General features: G+C 41.5%; 1 protein-coding gene across 2 annotated transcripts in view; it reads right to left on the bottom strand.

Moving 5' to 3' along the window:
* Nucleotides 1-2,347: 2,347 nt before the first annotated feature.
* The window catches only part of Slc1a1 (solute carrier family 1 member 1), a 77,285-nt gene continuing 59,503 nt past the window's right edge, over nt 2,348-20,129 (bottom strand). The window contains exons 6-12 of one of the 2 annotated variants that reach the window (XM_005324068.5): nt 18,850-18,945; nt 16,041-16,225; nt 14,751-14,858; nt 12,728-12,850; nt 12,202-12,396; nt 6,637-6,771; nt 2,348-4,523 (exon numbers count right to left, since the gene is read on the bottom strand). In XM_005324068.5, the coding sequence (XP_005324125.1) occupies nt 4,277-4,523; nt 6,637-6,771; nt 12,202-12,396; nt 12,728-12,850; nt 14,751-14,858; nt 16,041-16,225; nt 18,850-18,945 (1,089 nt within the window). In that variant the 3' untranslated portion in view covers nt 2,348-4,276. The remainder of the gene's footprint in view (nt 4,524-6,636; nt 6,772-12,201; nt 12,397-12,727; nt 12,851-14,750; nt 14,859-16,040; nt 16,226-18,849; nt 18,946-20,129) is intronic. The other variant, XM_078047599.1, reaches the window with a different exon arrangement.

Below are 20,129 nucleotides of genomic sequence, written 5' to 3'. Positions count from 1 at the left end.
CCCAGGATCACTCAATTCATTTCAACCCATCTTACCTTGATCTTGAAATGTACCTTTCTACAGAGTCCTAACAAAATAAAGTAAAACCTGGCTAGAGTCAGATCTCCAAATCCTCCTGACTTCCTCTGGCAGCCAGACCCTTGAATCTGAAGGGCCTAGGTGACAACTCTGCTTTGCAGTCTCCAGACACCCAGAAGTGAAAGAAGAGAATGCAACGTCATAAAGCTAATGACTTTTCTGAGTCATGGAGAAATGGCAGCTACCAGAGCCTCTAGTTTGCCATGAATAAGCAGTTTTTTGAAGAGAAAATAGTGTTGGCATTCAAACACTACTGCTCAGGGATTTGATTTTGTATTTTAGTTCCAGGGTCCTTTGCCTCTCTTTTGATACACGGTACTTGTGCAGGTCAATCTTCTCTCCAGGTAATATCCCAATGGTGCTCTATGGGATTGGAGCTTCCCAGCTCCAGGCAGGTGAGGCCTTCTAGAAATCAATGGGATGTCTCTGGAAGAGCAATGTCTTTCCTTCCTCACTTTTCCCAACCAGAATAACAAAATGGTATGGATATTTATCTTGTAATTAGGACCACATTCCCTAATTGCCACAGTGACACTGAAACACCGCAGTAGCAATTGTAGTTGCAACTTATGTTAGCTTTCTGTTACTGTGATGAAATCCCTGAGATTAAGAAAGGGTTTATTTTGGCTCAAGGCTTTGGAGATTTCAGACCATGCTCCACTGGCCCCATTGCTAATGGGAGTGTGATAGATGATGTGGTATATAATGGCAGGAACACATGGCAGAGGAGGCTACTCACCTCATGGTGGCTAGGAAGCAAAAAGAGAGACAAGAAGGGGCCAGGGTCCCAATATGCCCTTCAAGGGCATGTTCTCAATGATCTAACTTCTTCCCACAAGGCTCCACCTCCTAAAGTGCCATAGGCTGGTGAACAAACCTTCAGCAAATGGACGTTTGGGGGACACATCCAACAACAGCATATCTCTAAATATATAAATTGGAGAGGAGGGAAAGGGTGTAGGCTATTTTTTCTCCAGGGGCTGGCATAGGGTGTAAGATACTAACAGGGTCTCTGCTAAATACATCCCATACATTTTCTCATTAATACTTAAAGCAATCTCCTGAGGCAAGGATTGTCATTCTTATTACATAGAAGAAGAAATCAAGTCTTAGCTTATTAGCAATGGTCCCAAAGGTGACATGGCATCACAACTGCATCGTGCCTACCCATTGTGTTTCACAGTTTGCTGCTGGGCAGTTAAATACAGAAAATCAATCCTGTTGCATGGCATCTTCTAGCACTCTTCCAAGCCTCCTCAGGACCATTGCTTGTCTCCTCTTGTGGCAGGGAAAATTCTTAAACATCTGTAAAGCCAACACCACTGCTGGCCCACTGTTCTATTATAAACCAAATACATTCCCCGTAGCTATTCTTAGAGGTGTACACAATACCTTTTATTTTATTTATTTATTTTATGTGGTGCTGAGGATTATACCCTTACACATGCTAGGCAAGATCTCTACCACTGAGCTACAACTCCAGCCCTAGAGGTATTTTTTAAATAAAAGTCCTTGTACACAGAGGGCTTCCAAACATTTGTTGGAAAAAAATTAGCCATTTTCCAGAGCTAATAAAAACATCCTCTGTCCCTGAGTATACTTTGGGCAAGATCAAAATCATATGGAGGTCCTCTGCTCAGGTGCACCAATTCTTCCAAACAAATCTCTCTGAGGACTTGTGTTGTTGGGTATTCCCCGCATGATGCAATCAAAAGAAACATTCCTGATTTCCTTTGGCCAGATAGTGATAAGCATTCATACACTGTCTTCTTTCAGTGGGGCCCAAGGCTCTGTCTGTACCTTTGATGTCTATCATGAGTCCACCATGTCCTACAGAACACAATCATGACTTAAGTGTTCCACACAGGACAGTGCCATCCCTTCAAAGAGCACTCTCAGCCCAGCCTTTAGCTGGGTTGTATTAGTCATATTTCAGATGGCAGGACTGGTTCTTCCTTGAAACCAAGTCACCATCCTCTTGAGATAAGCCTGTCTCCTATTAATTTCCAACAAAGGTCTATTTACATCTCTGTCACAAAATGTGAGCACAGCTGTTCAGAATGGCACTGTATTTCAACTATGTAACACTCACTGGTTCACATGAAGGTTATATTTTCTCAGGCCAGGCTTTTTCATTTTGGGGTTGTTTAAAGGTTTTGAAAACAATATACTGTGTACAATCTGACTTAGCTGGCCACATCTCCACCTTCCCACATCCACCTGGGTAAGATAAACGAACAGATACAAGGAAGGAGGAAAAAGCCAGGAAGAAAGAATGAAGAAAATGTTTATTGAGACTGAAATGGAACACTGTTTCTTCTATGAGTTAACAGCACAGTGTGTTAAGAGGCTGGTTACAAACTCCAAAACAAAGATGACCCATAGTTCATGAAGAGCTCTGCCAACTCTGGTGCCACTAATTGGAGCCACCTGATAAGAGGATAGAACCATTCAGTCCAAAAATACATTACTGATTCAACTCCATTTATATTTAGATTTAATTCCTATTAACAGTACCAATATTTGCATTTTAAAATTCACACTGAATTTCACTTTGGTGTTTACATGACAATTTCAGTATTATTTTCTTGTAGATTTCAGGTACAGGTGGTCAATACTATTTACTTTTCTGCTATCTTTGGCACAATCTCTGGTTTCTAAAATATAAAAGTACAGGTTTAGGTTGGCTACCACATATTGCAAAACATGACTATTTTGGATCTATCTCCATGTAAGTACAAGTTCATGTTAAGCATTATTTACAAGATGGGATCTGAAGTACAGACTCTAATAAGCTATCTTCCTTCATTAGCAGAAGAATGACAAGTAGAGAATTTTAAGAGCAGGGCTAAGATAACTAGTTAGAATAGTCCTCTCTGGAGGAGGAGACAAGTGTTGGAGGAGGAGACAAGTGTCAGAGGATGGAACAATTTCCCCTGAACCATTCATGTTGTGGGACTGATTTTGCAAGAACCCAGGGTAGGGGTGGCTGTTTTAGGCAATGTGTCTTGTTCAACCTGTGGAATCTATATTAAAATACAACTTAGCTGGTAGCTCGTCATTGTTGTCTGGGCCCTGGTGGATAAAAAAATCCAAGGGCAGCAAAATACTGGCTTCTTTAAGTGGGTGTGAGTGAACTTGGAAGGATGAAGCTTTCCAGTCAGATCCAAGCAAGTCTAGCCTTCTGGGAACAACACCTTTGCACATCATCTTGTAGAGGGCTGGTGTAGATTTCCTCCAGAAAACACAAAAAGTCTGTGAATTGTAAATGAATGGCTATGCCACCCTGGAGTATCACCATAGTACATCTCTACTTTAGGGCTGACACACAGATGTGAAGTGATCAAACAACACGATTTCTCATTCTAGTGCTCCTGAGAAAGGAGTTCTGATAAGCCGTGAAGCAGACTTGGGTTGGAATTGTGGTTATTCAAGTACAAGGAGAGTTCCTTATTTCACATTGACAGTTTAATCCTGATCTCTGTCTTGTAAATTATATGAAAATAATAAATATATACATATATATATATATATAGTTCTATACTGAACACTGGGTTAACAGTTACCAGCGTCCCAATACAGTACATTGAATAAAGAACCCTTCTCCCTAAATGCTATGCCCATGTTAAAGTTAAAACTGTTATTGCAGAACTGTGCTGGTCTGTTTTGTCTTCCAAAACAGTGTCTTTGAAACTGGCTGGAGATGAGTTCAAAATGGACAATTTGGCACATTGACCAGGTGGGGTTGTTCAGATGCATTAGAATCTATAAAAAGTGAGAAGTCAAAGGAAATCCATGCCAATAGAAAGTCTGAGTAAAAATTTGTAACCAATGACAGAAATTTTTAAAAACCCCAAATCACTGATTATGCATGAGAAAGCAATCTCTCTTCCACATCTGTTACCTAATGCTAAAAAGTTATTACTTCATATACTTCCAAACTTTGTTTTATAGAAATTTTCAAACCCAGATAATATAACTTTCTTTTAATCAATTTCCTTTTATCTTACCCCAACCCCAAATCCCAAAACCCAGAGAACAAAGGCTATGAAGCCAAATATAGAAAATAATCTGGAGGTCTGTTTATCAAACTACATGTACAACTGACCATTAGCGTTTCTCTTCATGTTTGAATTCGCTAAGAGATGACTCTCATGGAGATGTCCTTCATCACTCCAGTCATCTGAAGCTAAGGGCTCTAGAACTGTGAGGTCTGGGTGAAGGAGATAGTGTCGGACTTGTCCACTGCAAAGCCTCCATTGACATAGGACTTCTTTGTATCTGAGTCTTCATTATCCAGTATTGTGGATTCCAAGGCAAAGGGATTCACAATGTTGACTTCCGATGAAACATCCATCTGCTCCAGCTCCTTCTTAGAGAGCTTTTCTACAATGCCAGTCCCAAATGCATCACCGAGGACATTGACCATGGTCCTGAACCGGTCCCTGGGGAAGAGACAGGAAAGTCAGGCAGAGGGCTCAGATTTCACTCTCCTTCATCACTGACAGGACAAAGGAAAGGACCTGATGTGTTTGGTTAAGATTTAAATCAATACAGAAAATTCTGTCTTCATGGCTGGCTGGCTGGAGGTGCCTCACAGGCCTGAGGCAGAAGGGTATTCTAAAGCCACAGAAAGAACAAACAGGCTCCACTGGGTCTGTGCTCCCAATAGGTAGCAATGTCTTCCCTAAATCTCCTAAAGTTCTCTTTTCTTCTTCCAAAGAAATATGAATACAGTCCCTACAGAGATGTTTGGAGGACTGAGGGAAACTCATGATTCATCCAGATTCAATGCAACTGATATTATGGGTTCTCTTTTGGCTAAGGTGAGAGAACTTATGCCACACACACACACACACACACACTCTCTCTCTCTCTCTCTCTCTCTGTCTCTCTCTCTTTTACTTTCTCCTTTCCTGGTGTATTTGTTTCTTTACCAAATGAATCTTGTTCTATGAGTAAGCTACCAGGAACATGGCAGAGCACAGGTTCAGAAAATACAGGTCAGCCCAGGAATGGATTCTCCTTGAGGCAACTGCAGCCAGTCCTAACTTCTGGACAGCCTAGTGAAGAGGCTGATGGCAGGACGGTCTGAAGACAAGGCCTCCTGGGGAGGGGAGTATCCATTTTGACACCGGAGCTTTGATGGCAGGAACTGTGTACACAGGTATTCCTGTGAAGATGATACCCGTGGGAAGGAAAAGGCCAAAAGTGTCTACACATATCCACTCTGCATGCCCTTCTGCTATATAGAGCAAGGCCAGGGATTGAAATGGCCCTAGTTTCTTTCTATCCCATGACTTCAGATTGGATTTTTGGTTCATCTGGCTCTTGTGACAGTGAAGGTCCCTGGTTTCAGGAAGAACTAGGGGAAAGAGAAGAGGGCAAATCCATCATCACCAATGGAAGGAAAAACTAAAGCTGACCTCAGTGGTATGGTATTTTTGCAAGAAGGGCACCATTTCAGTTGGCTTATTAAGGCCTGGTGAATGTTGAGGGGACTGTGTATGGGACAGCTTCCAGGCCAGATGCAGGGTTTGGGACATACCTAGAATGTCTCTGCTTCCTTTCCTCCATCTCACCTGCAACCTACAAACCATGCAGCACTGGACTTCCCCGTCAACCCCATCGGCTTTAAGTTAAAGGTTCAATGTGGAGATTACACTTACCCTGAGGGTCAGGGGATGGAGCCAGACCTAGGTGCTAGAAGTGGACATCCAGGATAAGTCCCAGAGCCAGGCTAGTTCCAACTTTAACTTTGGAATCACAGAAGGCCCATTCTCACTCTCATGCTCTGCTGTATTTTTTTTTTTTTTTTTGTGTGTGTGTGTGTGTGGGTGGGTGGGTGGGTGAGAGAGAGAGAGAGAGAGAGAGAGAGAGAGAGAGAGAGAGAAGTTGTTTGGGGCCTTAATGGTCCAATTCATCTGAATTGTAGCAATAAAATTTGCCATATTTTGCGTATGTATTGTCTACTAGATGTGATTCTAGACACTCAATTCACATGAACTCACCTGGGTCAATGGCAGAATTTCTCCTGTCTCACAGATAATGCAAATGGCTCTCAGAGAGGTTAGGGAACTTGCTTAAGCTCAAAAGCTAAAAAGACATCAGATGAGGATTCAAACCCAAGTGAAGCTTACCCCAAAGTCTTTGCTCACACCATTGCCCCTGTCATCTCCAAAAATGCTTGATAAGATGCACAGATTTTGAACCAGGACATGGTGCCAAATCAGGTTAGGAGAAGCCAGGATGAACAGGGGCCTTTCCCTGGCTTCTTCACCGTTTTATCCTATGTTTATCTTCTTCCACACCCAGCTTCTAATCTTGAGTATCACCGGTATAATGAGGTAATGGGGCTTAACTGGCTTTTTAAAATCACTAAAGTTAGGAGGAGTTAATTTTTAAGCATGTTATCAGATAGCCTGGTCAGAGGGAAATTAAAGCAGCAACAGATGGCTCATTAGGCAATCTAAGCAGGGATGATGGCAGCCTGCAGGCTGTGAATGGTAGGAAGCTGCCTGCTCATCTGGCTGAGGCAGAGCATTTATTCCAACTCACAGGAGCCAGTCGACAGCGACGATCAGGGTGACATCCTCGGCAGGCAGGCCCACAGCACTCAGCACAATCACCATGGTCACCAGGCCAGCCTGGGGCACACCAGCAGCTCCGATGCTTGCAGCTGTGGCTGTGATGCTGTAGTCAAAACACACCAGGAGAGAGGAGTTAGACCCAATTTCTCCCCTTAATGTCCCTGGTCTGAAATGGTCTCCGTGGGTGTTACTGCTCTGCCCTGAAATTGGGCAGGCAGAATCTGTTATCTGTTAAGCACCAGCTCTGCCTCATTATAGGATGAGTGCTGCAGGGGACTGAGAGAAGCATGATGCCAGGTTCTGACAGGAGGAGATATGGCAAGGACATATAGAAGAACTGCTTGAGTGGCAGCAAAAATGAGCCTGAGAGTTATTCAAGAGGAGGGCAAGAGTTTACCAACAGGGGTGTTTATAGAAGGTTTTATCTATCTATCCATGCATCCACCCAAAGTTCCAAGTACCTCTCTGTCTGCTGTCTTCCTCCCTTCCACTCACCTTCCCAGTCATTTACTGAATATCTAAGGTGTTCCAGGAATTTAAGTTGCCTTGAAGGATTAGTACAGGTAGTGGCAGGGTAGATGGACAAAGGCATTTTGAGTGCAGCAAAGGAATGAGCAATTGTTAAGCAGGTTTTATGCACTTAATGGACATCACAAGATTCTTGTCTCTCAGAGGTTTCAGGGCACTGAATTGAGAAAGACCAAGACTCCTGTCCAAAGTACAAGAATTTATTCCTGACTGCTCCTTTTGCCAGTGGATGCTCTTTGTGCAAGAGAAGCGAGATCTGGAATCCAGAAAAGGCAGCAAAATGAACTTTATTACTATGTGTTTTAAAAGATCTCTCCTGGGAATATATGTGGTAGTAGGGGTTTTTCTCTTCAGAATGTGCAGTTTTAAATCAGCAGCATCTTTCATATTTTAATTGGATCACTGTGGAGGAAATCAAGGCTCACCATGCCCTGAAAAGTCCCTTGGTTTGGATGAGCATGAGCGCACAGCCACAACACTTTCTGGAGACATGGTCTTGCCCTTGGGCCAATTAACTGCTGCCAAGAAGTCACTGGGTGGAAAGATAAAAATATAGGAACTGCAATTTAAATCAGAAGAATCCCTAATTTAATCTACAAACCCATATTCAAGTGAGCTCTAAAGTCTCAGCTCTTAGGCAACTGATTCTACTGCCCATTCATCTGCCTAGTGATAAGCTGTCAGGGTTTAAGGAGTGGTTAAATGCAGTCCAGAGTTTTTTGATGATTATGTTATTCCCTCAGTGGCTATGGCCCCCAATTTGTGGGGCTGTACCAATTTCTCTAAAAGTTTCAAGCTTTGCATAATTCTTTAGATCTGTTCTGACCTAAGTACTCTTTGAAAAACCCAATTTTATTTCAACGCTGGTTGAATTGAATGAATCAATGGGTTTTCTTTGTCAGAAGTGATTTGTGCCCAGACCCTCTGATCCCTCTTGGAAGCCTCAACATGTTATTGTTAACCAAGTCCCTATAGCCTGGACTGGAAACTCAAAATCCACTGAGCCAAAGAAAACTCTGCCCTTGAGCCTTCATGTTGTTTGCTAAACGTCAGCAGTCTGACTGGTTTTGTTCTGAAATTTGGAACTATACATAACTATAAGCAGGAAAAATATAAAATCCTATTCCTGCTATTTGAACATATACTACTTTGGCTGAGAGGACTTCTTTCATTCTCTAAGGTACAAAGTTCTTTCCTAGCACCGAGGTTTAGTTTTAAGGACAGGCCATTTTTAACTCAGTCCAACATGATTGCAGGTTGGGTGTGAATTGTAGTGAATGAAGGTTTGGGAATCAGACACACCTGGGTTATACTTCTGGCTCTGCCATTTTACTCACAGTTTTCATGGGCAGGTTACTTCTCTGAATCTAAATTCCTTGACAGTATTATGATGCTGCTCTGAAGATGAATCCGGGCAAATCATCTGGGATAGTAGATTTATAACATGCCATTTCTGCTGCTAATTTTTCAGCCTCTGTTGTTGCCACTGCTAGCACTAATAATAATGTCACTATGACGACAAGCAAAAAACAAAGGTTGAGCATCCCTAATCTGAAAAATCCAACATCCAAATGCTCCAGGATGTGAAACTTCATTTGATCACTGACACAATGCCACAAGTAGAAAATTCCACACCTGATCTCATATGAGGGGTTACAGTCAAAACACAGGCACAAAAAAAAATACTGTGAATATTTATAAGGTATACATGAAACTTCAATGAAGTTTGTGTTTGGACACTGGTTTACTCCTAAGCTATCTCGTTATGTATATGAAAATATTTCAAACTCCCAAATCCCAAACACTTCTGGTCCCAAGCAGTTTTGACAAAGGATATTCCACCTGTGCTATTATAGCGAACACAACTACTACTATTGGTACTTTTTTCTTCTGAGCCCTTCTAGGCCCCCAATCCTGTAATTATCTGCTTTTATAAGATAATTTATCCTATTTTCAATCAGTTATAGCCTGTGATAAGTGAATATTAGATAAAAAGATACCACAAAACGATGGTATCTATGATATTTGATGTTCATCCCACAAAAAGAAATGTACTAGGTATGGGTCTAAAAGTTTTTAACCATTAGCCATGTGAGCTATAACTGTAACCTATAAAGTTAAAGCTAACTTTTATTTGCCAGGTAGAGCCAGAGAGGACTTTTTAAGTCAATGATTACTTTGGACTTCACAGTTGTTATGGTTCTGAGACACTAGTTATCAGCAAGATTTGCCAGAACAGGGAGGGAGGTTTTAGTGTGATTTTGCTAGTTCAGCTTCTTAGGCCCACAGTTGATTCCTCTAGCAGTCAGGTTTTTAAAAAAATGTTAGAAAGATCTATAAAATGTATGACTAAGGAAGAGGGAGGGGATTCATCAAAAAGTGGCCAGTACACTTGAGAGCCACCACCTCATACAACTACTCGTTGGAGCCGTTTAGTGCAAACTCTTGATTCCCCAGGCCAGGCTGAGGGAGATGGAGAAAAACACTTGGAAATGTAAAAGCAGCAACTGCTGAAGCACAGGGGGCAGGTGTAGAGCAGGAACTTTCTCCGGCATGATTGAAGATCTTAATTTAACAGAGTCTCTGCTGTTGTAAGTACAGGACTTTACTGAAGCTCTTTTGGCACAACCTTCTTTTTTTAATTTTTTTTTTTTTTTTTTTTTTTTTTTTAGTTTAAGATGGCCTTCACATGTGCTAGACAAGCACTCCACCACTGAGCTACAACCTCGGCCCCTGGCACAGGCTTATTTAGCCACTCACACTTCATAGATTATGCAGCATTTGTATACTACCTCCTACTCCCACCAGCTGATGTGCTAAATGATATATATATTTTAGTATTTTTTTAGTTGTAGGTGGACACGATGCCTTTATTTTTGTTTATTTATTTTATGTGGTGCTGAGGATTAAACCCTGTGCCTCACCTGTGCTAGGAGAGCACTCTTCCACTGAGCCACAATCCAAGCCCCTCCAAATGATACATTTTGCACTTGTTTTCAGTGAATTTCAGGCAAATAGCAATAGTTTATAGGGTTGAGGAGGGATTTTTTAAAAATGTACTATATTAGAACATTGTCAGTTAATGAACTCCTTATCCCCAGAATTTATGTCTATGCTGTGGACACAACAGTTAATTAACTCTAAAAGGTTGAGAGTCAATCCTGAGTGGGCCTAGGGACTAAGTTTCATATTAGAAACTGAACTAAAAGTTACCTCTAATCCAAGCCTGTCGCTCCGCTCCGACATAGTGCTGTCCAAAAGAACTTTTGGCAGTGATGGAATTGTAATACAGCTGTGCTATTTAATTCAGTCAGCCATTGGCCACACGTGACTGGTAACAACCATATTGGTTAGTACTGTCCTAAAGAAACAACTCAGGCAAGATTTACTAATGACATTTCTACTACCTGATTGAGCTGACAGACTATTTTGGTCCTCATTCGGTGAGAATTCTCTTTAGCATCTGACTCTGTGAATCATTTTCAACCTTGAAAAATCTTCTTTGGGTTTTCATGATAACATGATTCTTGGCTCTCTCCTATCACTCTGTTCCTTCCCACTCTCTCTCTTGAATTCTCCCTTTTTTTGTCTGCCTCTAATATTAGAATTTTCCAAGGCTCAGCCCTTTGTCTTCTCTATAAACTCTCCCTATGTAATGCCTTCCGTTCCTAACATTTATGTGCTCCCTGTGTAGGCACTAAGCATTTTATATGCGTCATCCTACTTCATCATTACTACTTGAATAAATTGTAGGCACTATTATTATCATTTTACAGGTGAGAAAACAAGAAAGCTTAGAGAAATCAAGTCTTTTGCCTGAGGTCACAATTAATCATAGTGTCGCTGAGATCTGAACAGACACCTGACCTGTGACCTACTTGTTTGATGACCACCATTAAGATGATGGCCCTGACTTCCATTTCTCAATCCAGACCTGCATTTCTCACTGTATATTTCCTGAAAATCTTAAAGGCTTTCAAATTCAATGTGTCAAAAATATAAACTCTTTATTTTCTCCTTATTCTTGTTTCTCTCATGCTAGTCCCTGTTATGATAAGCCCCATCCATCAATCCAGAACCATCCATCAAACCTGGGAGTCATACTAGTCTTCCTCTGTTCCTCCCTCTGAATCCAATTGATAACTCTTCAATTTATTAGCTCTTTTCCATCCCCAGTGTACTCAGTGCCTTGTTGTAGGCTTTTTAAGACCTTACCTAGACCATTCCAAATGGCCTCTGACTGGTCTTCTAGCTTGGGGTCCCTGTCTCCATTCAATCCATCCACTGCATTGCCAGTTACCTATCTAAAATGCAAATCTGTTCATAATATTATAAACGATCTAAGACCCTTCTATGAGCATCCCATACAAAGCCTTTCATCAGATGACCCCTTTCTCCTCATCCTTTCATGTTTTTCATGTTATACTCCTTATGTCAGCCACACCAAATAATCTGTACTCTGTAACTAGGTCATGGCTATATCACAATCCCTGAATAAACTATTTTTGCTACCCAAAGCTCTAAAGTGTCTTTCTTCACCTAAATTCTTACTCCTCATCTCATATTCAGCTACATTTCCCACTCTTCCAGGAAGCCTTCCCCCACCTTCCCAGGTAGAGCTGATCCTTCTTTCTTTGGTACCCTCTGTGACCACCACAGTAAGTTCTGGATAGCTGCTATCGCAGATATCAGCGCTCACTTGGTTACCTATTCCCCATCCACCAAGGGCCCTTAGAAAGCAGGGACTAGACTTTATTCAACCTTTAGTCTTTGGTGCCCCCTCTGTGCCTACTCTGAACTGAGCACAGAGTGATGCTCTGGATAGCCAGACCCTGAAACAGAAATCTTGTAGACCACAAGTCCACTACTAATACTTCATCTTGGGAAGAAACTTGGGTAGGCCAAGAAAAAACTTCACTGGGCCATTCTTGATCTCCCTTCTTAGACTATTTTACTTGAGGCAATTCCTATAACAGTGATTCAAAAGAGTGACACCAGGCCCCACCTGATAGTGATGATCTGTCCAATGCCCAAGTCTAAGTCATTCAACTGCGCAATAAACACAGCGGCCACTGCTTCGTAGAGTGCAGTCCCATCCATGTTGATTGTGGCACCAACGGGCAACACAAATCTAGTGATCCTCTTGTCCACCTGGTTTTTTTCTTCGGCACAGCGGAAGGTGACGGGCAGTGTGGCTGAACTGTGTGATATAGAGAGAAAAGAACTTATGGTCCCCACCTGAAAAGACACATCCCTTCCACAAAAGTAAACAAAGGACCCCAAACACGTTGATACTTGTGGCCAGTTCAGGGATCAGAAGGTGATGATCCTCCCTGGCTGCAGGCCATGCTGAGGGCAGGAGATATTCAACAGTGTGAAGAAATATGCTGAGGATGGGGCAGAGAATATGAAAGTCAACTCTCAATTCAAAGGTAGGTACAAAAAACACAGGCTGGAGTCTGTACCATCAAGTGAGGGTTGAGCTGACAAAGGGTGGCCTGAGGCTTCTTCCAGAAACCTCTTATAGTTACCTGGAAGAGATCATGAGAGCTGTCAGGAGAGCCTGGGCCATGCCCATGGCAAATCGGAAAGGGTTCTTCCGGACGACTATGAAATATATCAGTGGGAGAATTACAATGGAGTGGATGGCAAGCCTGTAAACAAGAGGGAAAAGTTTCATACTTCACTCTTTCTTCAAACAGTTTTTAAAAAGTATGACGTTGTTCAGTTTTCCTAAAGACCCAATGAGAAAATGAGAAGTTGCCTAGGAAATATATGTTCCCATGCTGCAGATGAGGATGTAGGGGCCTATTCAGTAAATGAAGCATCTGGTCAAAGTTAATGACAAATTCAGTAGCCGAATATAAATTTCAGAGCTCACAGAACAGAGTTATATCATGCTGAAATGCTCCTGTCTGTGTGATTCCTGGTTTTGAATTATGACTTCTCTAAGACTCAGCTAAATTTCCCCCTCCTTCAGGAAACATTCAGTTACTTTCCCAGGAAGAGCTGACCCTTTCTTACTTGGCACTCTCTTTATCCCCTACCGTGATACCTCATTATAGCCCTTGTCACAGTCTTTACCTTCTCTGTCCCCTGGGCCCTGCAGTTATTTTGCTGGATGGTATTCACTGTGTAAGAGGGCATTCAGAGTGGCTATAAGGAAAAAGTCCCTCTTCTTCCACAATTGTACTTTTGGACTGGCCCCCTTTACTAGCCTTATCTTCTCAAATTGTACCTTATTTTACAAGGAAATAAATAGTGTACACAAAATAGGGGGCTTAAGAAATGAGACTTATTTGATGGACGGCATGCATGTCTAAGAATTTACAGATCAGCTATACAAGGTTGAAATGATAAGGAACGGGCACTGCAAATACCAATCCTGGAAGTTTGGAGAGAGGGTCTTCTCAATACAGAGCTTGTACCTAAGAACTGTGAATTCTTAGCTAGGACTTTTAGTTTTCTGTTAGAAGCCTAGAGAAGGCAAGAGAAAAGAAACCAGCATAACTCCATTAAGAAACGGCTTAGTGTCACAAGCCTCAGTCACATCACTGCCAAGACTTTGATCCTGGTCCTGCATGTTTCAGCGGTCCCAGAGCAGGGCTGGCCTCTGGTGAGGCTAAGGCCCTGCCTCCCTGACCTCTGTGGCCTGGAGATTTGATGCTGATCCCCACACTATAGGAACCCAGGCTGCTTCTGTGTTAGCTGACAGGGCTGTGCTTTTGGCAAACACAGATTATGAACCAAAAGCTATGCAATGGAAACCCCAAGGCAATTGAGTTCCAAAAGGTGAGCCAATTCCTCAAGTTGGGTGTTTGACCAGTGAGAGTCAAATCAATGTCGTTTCCTCATTCCCTTGCTCCATATGTTTTAGCATAGATGAAGTATCTTGCTCTTGGATGGGTGTCTGGGGGCACCCTCTGTAATCTACCCCACTGCATTTCTTCTCAAGGAACCATACCAATATCCCCACTCCCTTCCTATCTGTGGCTTCTAAAAAGCCCCACATGATTCCAACTAGCCTGACGATTTCCCCATCACCATCCCCAACACACTGAGGACTTAGGGCAGGGAGTAGCTACCAGCCCCAGTGACAGCATTTGAATCAACCTGTTCTCCTGCTCCTACTTGCTCTGATTTAATTTCATTTAGGCCCTTCTTAATTTCTTTCCACTTCAGGGTAATTGTGGGGGGCAATTCCTACCTGCTCGGTTAGTTTATGTTCTTGAGAAAGTAAAGGGCAGGAGACAGCCAAAAGAGGCTAGAGTGGGTTTCTCTCTTGTTTTAAAAATGATTTAAACACAACCAATAAAGGCAGTGGTAAAGCCTGGTCCAGGCTGTTCTGCCAAAAGCTGGCAATTAGCACAGTGTGATCCACCTACAGTACAGCTGTTAAAGGGCAGCCCTGCTCACTGCTCTCTTATCTCTAAACTATCTTTTCCTGTACTTATGAGAGAAGCCGACCTTAACCAACCAAACCCCAGTCTCTCTGCAGCAATCCTATTGAACCCAGTTGAAGGTTCTGTTTTTTTTCTCTTGAATCAGACATACCCACTCAGGACAGTAGCCATGTAAAGACCCAGCTTGCGGAATATTTCCCAGTCTTCAACTTCTATGATCTTCCCAGCAATCAGGAACAAAATACCAAGTGGCATGTAACTAGAAAGTAAGCACAACAAAGACCCAATTCCATCACTGGGGTTTGCTCAGGCTGGGATTATTGGGGAGGAAACAAGCCAGTGCATGCACCCTAGCTTACAACTGGAAGTACAGAAAACATGGTTGCAGGACAGCAAGCCCTCATCTTCAAGTCCTGGCAGACTAATGGCTCTAGTTTCCAGTACCCGCAAGCAAGCAATCACCTTGCACTCTACCCACCCAAACTACTACAAGGGTATTTTGCAAATATGACATAAATATGCAGTGAGATTGGTGCATACCCCATACCATATACACCCCCACATCCTACTGATTGTCACATCTGCTTAGCTCACTTGAGCTCCACTCATCCCTACAAAATAAGGATGCTAAGCTCTTTCTAGCCATGGCATCTCATTTCTCAGGTGCCAGCAATTGAAGCAACAGTAATAACAGTGGAAGTGGTGACCATATGTCTATTTGTGGAGCTCTCATTAGATCTTGTGTTGGGGAAAGTATTTTACATGCATCATCTCACTTAATGTTCTTCCAACCCTGGGGTTAGGTTTTATTACTTTTTTTTTTTAAAGAGATAATAAAGCTGAGGGTTTTACAGGATTAAGTGGCTTGCCTGTCTGTTATTACTGAATACTTTACATCACTGTCAATGTCCTTTTGGGTTAAATAACGTTGAACCAATTCCATGTGAGATACGTGAGGCAGAGATCTCCCAGGAAATGTGGACTTTCTGGCATCTCAGTGACAGGGCGGATACTTAGGTGGTGTCTCTGGGATGCTCAAATGGCAGTTTTCCTTTGAGTGAGCTAGTGGCCCTGCTGTAGCATTTTTGATATTTTGAACCTCACTTCTGCATGGGGCCTAAGAAGGAAAGCACTCTCTGTTCTGATCTGCGAGGAGCTCTTCCAGATCATCCCTTTAGGAGCACTTCTGACCTGAGTGTTGGCTGGGTGCAAGATGACCTGCCAGGACTTTGAGGGAAAAGACAGTGGCTGATAGCTAGACATTTATTAATGAACTACCTACTGAGAAGTATATGGAGCTATTTCATACTCTAGTGTCTTGATTTCTAATGTCTCCATCTCCAGGAGGAGATCAGTTGAGGAACATAAGCCTCATCTTTCTAATTTTGAGGATACAGAGTCTTTAGGGGAAGCAAAATGGTCTCAAATAGTGTCTGCTCACCACATAATGATCTGAACAATTTTCATGGTTGCGTCACTCAAGGCGTTGAAGAAATCCACCAGAATCTGTCCCTTTTCTCCCATTTTTCCAATGACAAGTCCGAAAACGAGGCAAAAGATAATCAAGCCTAGAACATTTATGCCATCTGAATACATGCCCACGATTCTGTATTCCTTTGTTTTGTTCTGTGGATCAAAACAAAGAAAATATATTGATACATGATGATAATCACAGTGATCTATTAGAGTCAATAATACTTTAGAAAATATAATAATTATTAAAAACCTTATGCAAGTATCAAATCCCCTCCATTGAAATTTAAAGTCCCCTCTTTTCTTTTTCTTTTTTTTAATATTAAAGCCTGAATATTTAGCTTTGTCTTTTATTTATTTATTTTTTTATGTGGTGCTGAGGATAAAACCCAGTGCCTCACACGTATGGGGTGGGCGCTCTACCACTGAGCTACAGTCCCAGCACCGCTCCCCTTTTCTTAACAAGTCCATATTTGAATCTTTCTTTTGAAGATTTATAATTCTAATTTTTTTTCAATTTTTATTATAAATTTTAGAATCAGGGCACTTTTCGGGGTTATTTAAACTACTAGCAACATTTGGAGTTCGTTTTTAAAGAAAAACCGGACTTAATAACACAGGAAGCACAAACTACCATCTGTTTTATCCTGATAATGAAGCACAGGAACATTTTTCACTGCCTCTGTTCTTGTATGACCAACAAGATTTTAGAGATAGATATAAAATTAGCCAGATACCTACGACAATGAGCCATTTCTTTAATTTATCCTGAGTAAAAATAGCCTGAGATTCACTGAGAGAAAATATAATCTGACTGTAGTGCAAACCAGGGTGATAAAGAATTAGGTTAACAAGCCACTGGGGTATCAGTCATTTCTTATTTATGATGAAACAAATATTTATGGAGCAGCTAGAGTGTTCTAACTGTATTGGCTATAGCACAAGGTCTTAAAATTCAGCTGGAAAGATGAGACCAACTGTGAGAAACATGAGCCAACAGCAAAATGGTGTGTAATTAATGACACAGCCAAGCTATGAGTTACAAGCATCATACAGAGACTGGGACATGAATGAGGACTTTGAGGTTAGGGAAAGCTAAGTTTGAGGAATAGACAGCCAGGAGACAAGGTATGTTCCAGAAAAATGGTACACAAAGGCAAAAATCATGGCATATGGGCCTCTGTAACTTGCTTGGATAATAATTCTTACATATCTGTTCCTATGGCTGCCACCCTAACTTTAACCTCTCTGTTGGATGGCTCTAAAAGACCTAGTTCTTCTCCATTGTAATATCCATTACTCTTCACATGAGGACAGATGCAGTATCTGTCTTTTTACTATTATAATCCCAGGGCCCAGCAGGGCCTGGCATATGGAAGGTGCTCAGAAAAATACTTTGGAAGCACATCAAAAGGCAGGAATAAGGGGTAAGTGAGGAGGCAGATCTGGATAGAAGAGAGGGGGCTGTTGGAAAGAAAGCTAGGAAGACTCCAGAGAAGTCAGGTCATGGAGGCCCTCTACCCAAAGCCCAAGAAGCTAAGGCTTTCTGAAGCAGGAAGCAAGGAGCTGTCTGTTGTCTATTTAATTTGAATTCTTAAATATATGGAATATTTCTCTTTTCCTTAAATCTTTCCTTTTTATGTGAAGGCAGAGGACATTCAGGAGATGTCTATTAGAGGCCTACAAAGGTATCAATTCAGGACCATGCATTCCAGTTCTGAAATCCCTAAAGATCTTAAAGTCCATTGATCTTCTTGGTAAGTTTATGGAAAACTCTTTGGGTGACAAAACTTATTCTGAACAGAGATGACGCTACTGATAATCTGTTTCTCTAACTTTACAGAGTATCCATGTGTTTGTTACAGAAATATTGATGATGTTTGATTCTCTGGAGTGTTGCTGCAATCTCACTTACAGATGTTACTTATTGCACAGTGTATATATTGTATGATCCTTCTAAAGTCTTAAGAGCTTTGGAATTAGAATCATTTCTGGGCAGAAAGATTTGGACATGGAACTGTGGGCCTGTGTTCTGTGTTTGTATAGCTTTGTAAAACTAAATCAGTCCTCAAGGTACTCAATTGTAAAAAGTGGCAAAAATTCAGTGGCAACAAGCCTCATTCTTTTCCATTGTTCTTATTAGTTTTTATGTAGTATAGTCCCCACCCACCAACATACTGAGTTAGCAAATGCTGAATGATTGCTACTAGTCACATCAAACAATCAATAGGTGACACTTTTATGCGTGTTTCTGTTTAAAAACATCTCATTTAATATATACTGCTGATTCACTGACATTGAACTCATGACCAACAGCACTATTACCCCTGCCTGAATGAAGATTCTTTAACAAACATATTTTCTCCTTAAGGCACATCACAGGAACCTTAAAGATTACTTTAGTACTTTGTTTCTGTTCACATTAAATAGTGAAATCACCATGAAAAAGCACAAAAATGGAAAAAAATGGCACTAAATGCATCACAAGATGGTCGTTTGCTTACAGAGTGAGAGCCAAAAGTAGGCAGGTTCAGCCTAGTCCAGCCTCACCTGGGAACATGCACAGTGGACAACTCAAATTTTGTGCTGCTTTTTGCCAATGACTATGAATGTGCCATGAATATTGATTTGGGGGTCACAAGTAAGTTTGCAAGAAGGAGAATTCACAAATGTGGATTCTGTGAATAACAAAGACTCACTATCTTTCATCTTCTGCTCACTCATGAGTGGCATCTGCCTATGGGGGGGGGGGAAGCAGGTGACAGAATGGATGGTACCTCGGAAACTGTGGACATCATGGTGGTGACAGGCTCCTCTGTCATGTTCCTCCGGGAATCACTGGGGGGCTTTACTTCTTCACGCTTGGTTTTGTACTGCATATTGGAGAAAAACAAAGACAAGCAAACAAATAAGATTTTTAGCATCTTTGATGCTACACCATAGGAATAAGTTATTTTTGCCAAACAAGTACCTCCAAAGAGTTCTACCTTCAGTGCCTCTGTTGCTTCTAGTTTTTGATAAAACTACCCATGAGGTTTTATAACTAAAAATGGATTGAGAAATCCAAATCCCTGACTCCCACACCACCATTCAATAATGTCAGAACGTTCTTTCACTTTCATAATAAGGACAAAGTCAATGGAGAAATAATGTGAAAGAAAGGATGTTTTCTCCACAGGCACTTTCACAGAAAGACTCAATAGGGATTCCTATCACTTTTGCTTTTATTAATTAATTTTTTTAATTGAAAAAAAAATACCTCATCACTTTGGTAAAAGTTGTCCCCAGGACTTTAATAAATATCCAGAAAGTTTTAACAAGATGGTTGCATCCAAATCAACAGTCCCTTTAGGGCTAGTCAGTGAGTGAGATTTCTGTTTCCTTCAGTTCTGTTTGGATCTGTGGAGCTTTGACACAGAGGTTTAAGAAAGAGCTAGTATATTATTACACCAGGCGCAAATGTCCCTCCTACAGGGCTCTGCCAACACTGAGAACCTTACAAATGACCACTGTGGCTGATCTGCAAAGGCACCCCTGAAATAGAGGTGGTTCTGTGCCCCATGGAGGTTGGCAGGGAGCAATATAATTGCCATTTTTGTTGGTATACACAGAAGTTTCTGTTCATGTAATTTATGTAAATGAATACAGCAGTTTGTGATAGACTCAGCTGTCTTGACAAATGGAAGAAAAAGACTTGTCCGTGGAGTGAAGAGATGTCAAACTTTCCTGGGGGGGGGGGTAAAAAAACCCCTATGGCTTTGTTACATTGCTCTTCAGAGTATGGGCAATGGACATATAATGGTTAAAGGAAAGAAATAATCTCAGGAATGCTAGTTATGTCATGTGTGTTAGATACAGATTGCCAACACCAGAGCAGCAAGAAAGAGGAGATAGAAAGCTCTTTTTCTAACCATTGCACTGCATCAACAGACAGTCCAAATTTCTTTACAAATGTAACATGATTCTCCAGAATAGGTACTGAAGGCCACATTTTAAGCCACTCATTGTTTGACAGATTACTAATTGCTCCATTTGAGCCCTTTTGAGGGAAACTGCA

This window comes from Ictidomys tridecemlineatus, chromosome 4 (assembly GCF_052094955.1).
Source record: "Ictidomys tridecemlineatus isolate mIctTri1 chromosome 4, mIctTri1.hap1, whole genome shotgun sequence".
NCBI lineage: Eukaryota > Metazoa > Chordata > Mammalia > Rodentia > Sciuridae > Ictidomys > Ictidomys tridecemlineatus.
The sequence above is the reverse complement of the archived record's forward strand: the minus strand, read 5'-3'. Positions and strand labels throughout refer to the sequence as shown.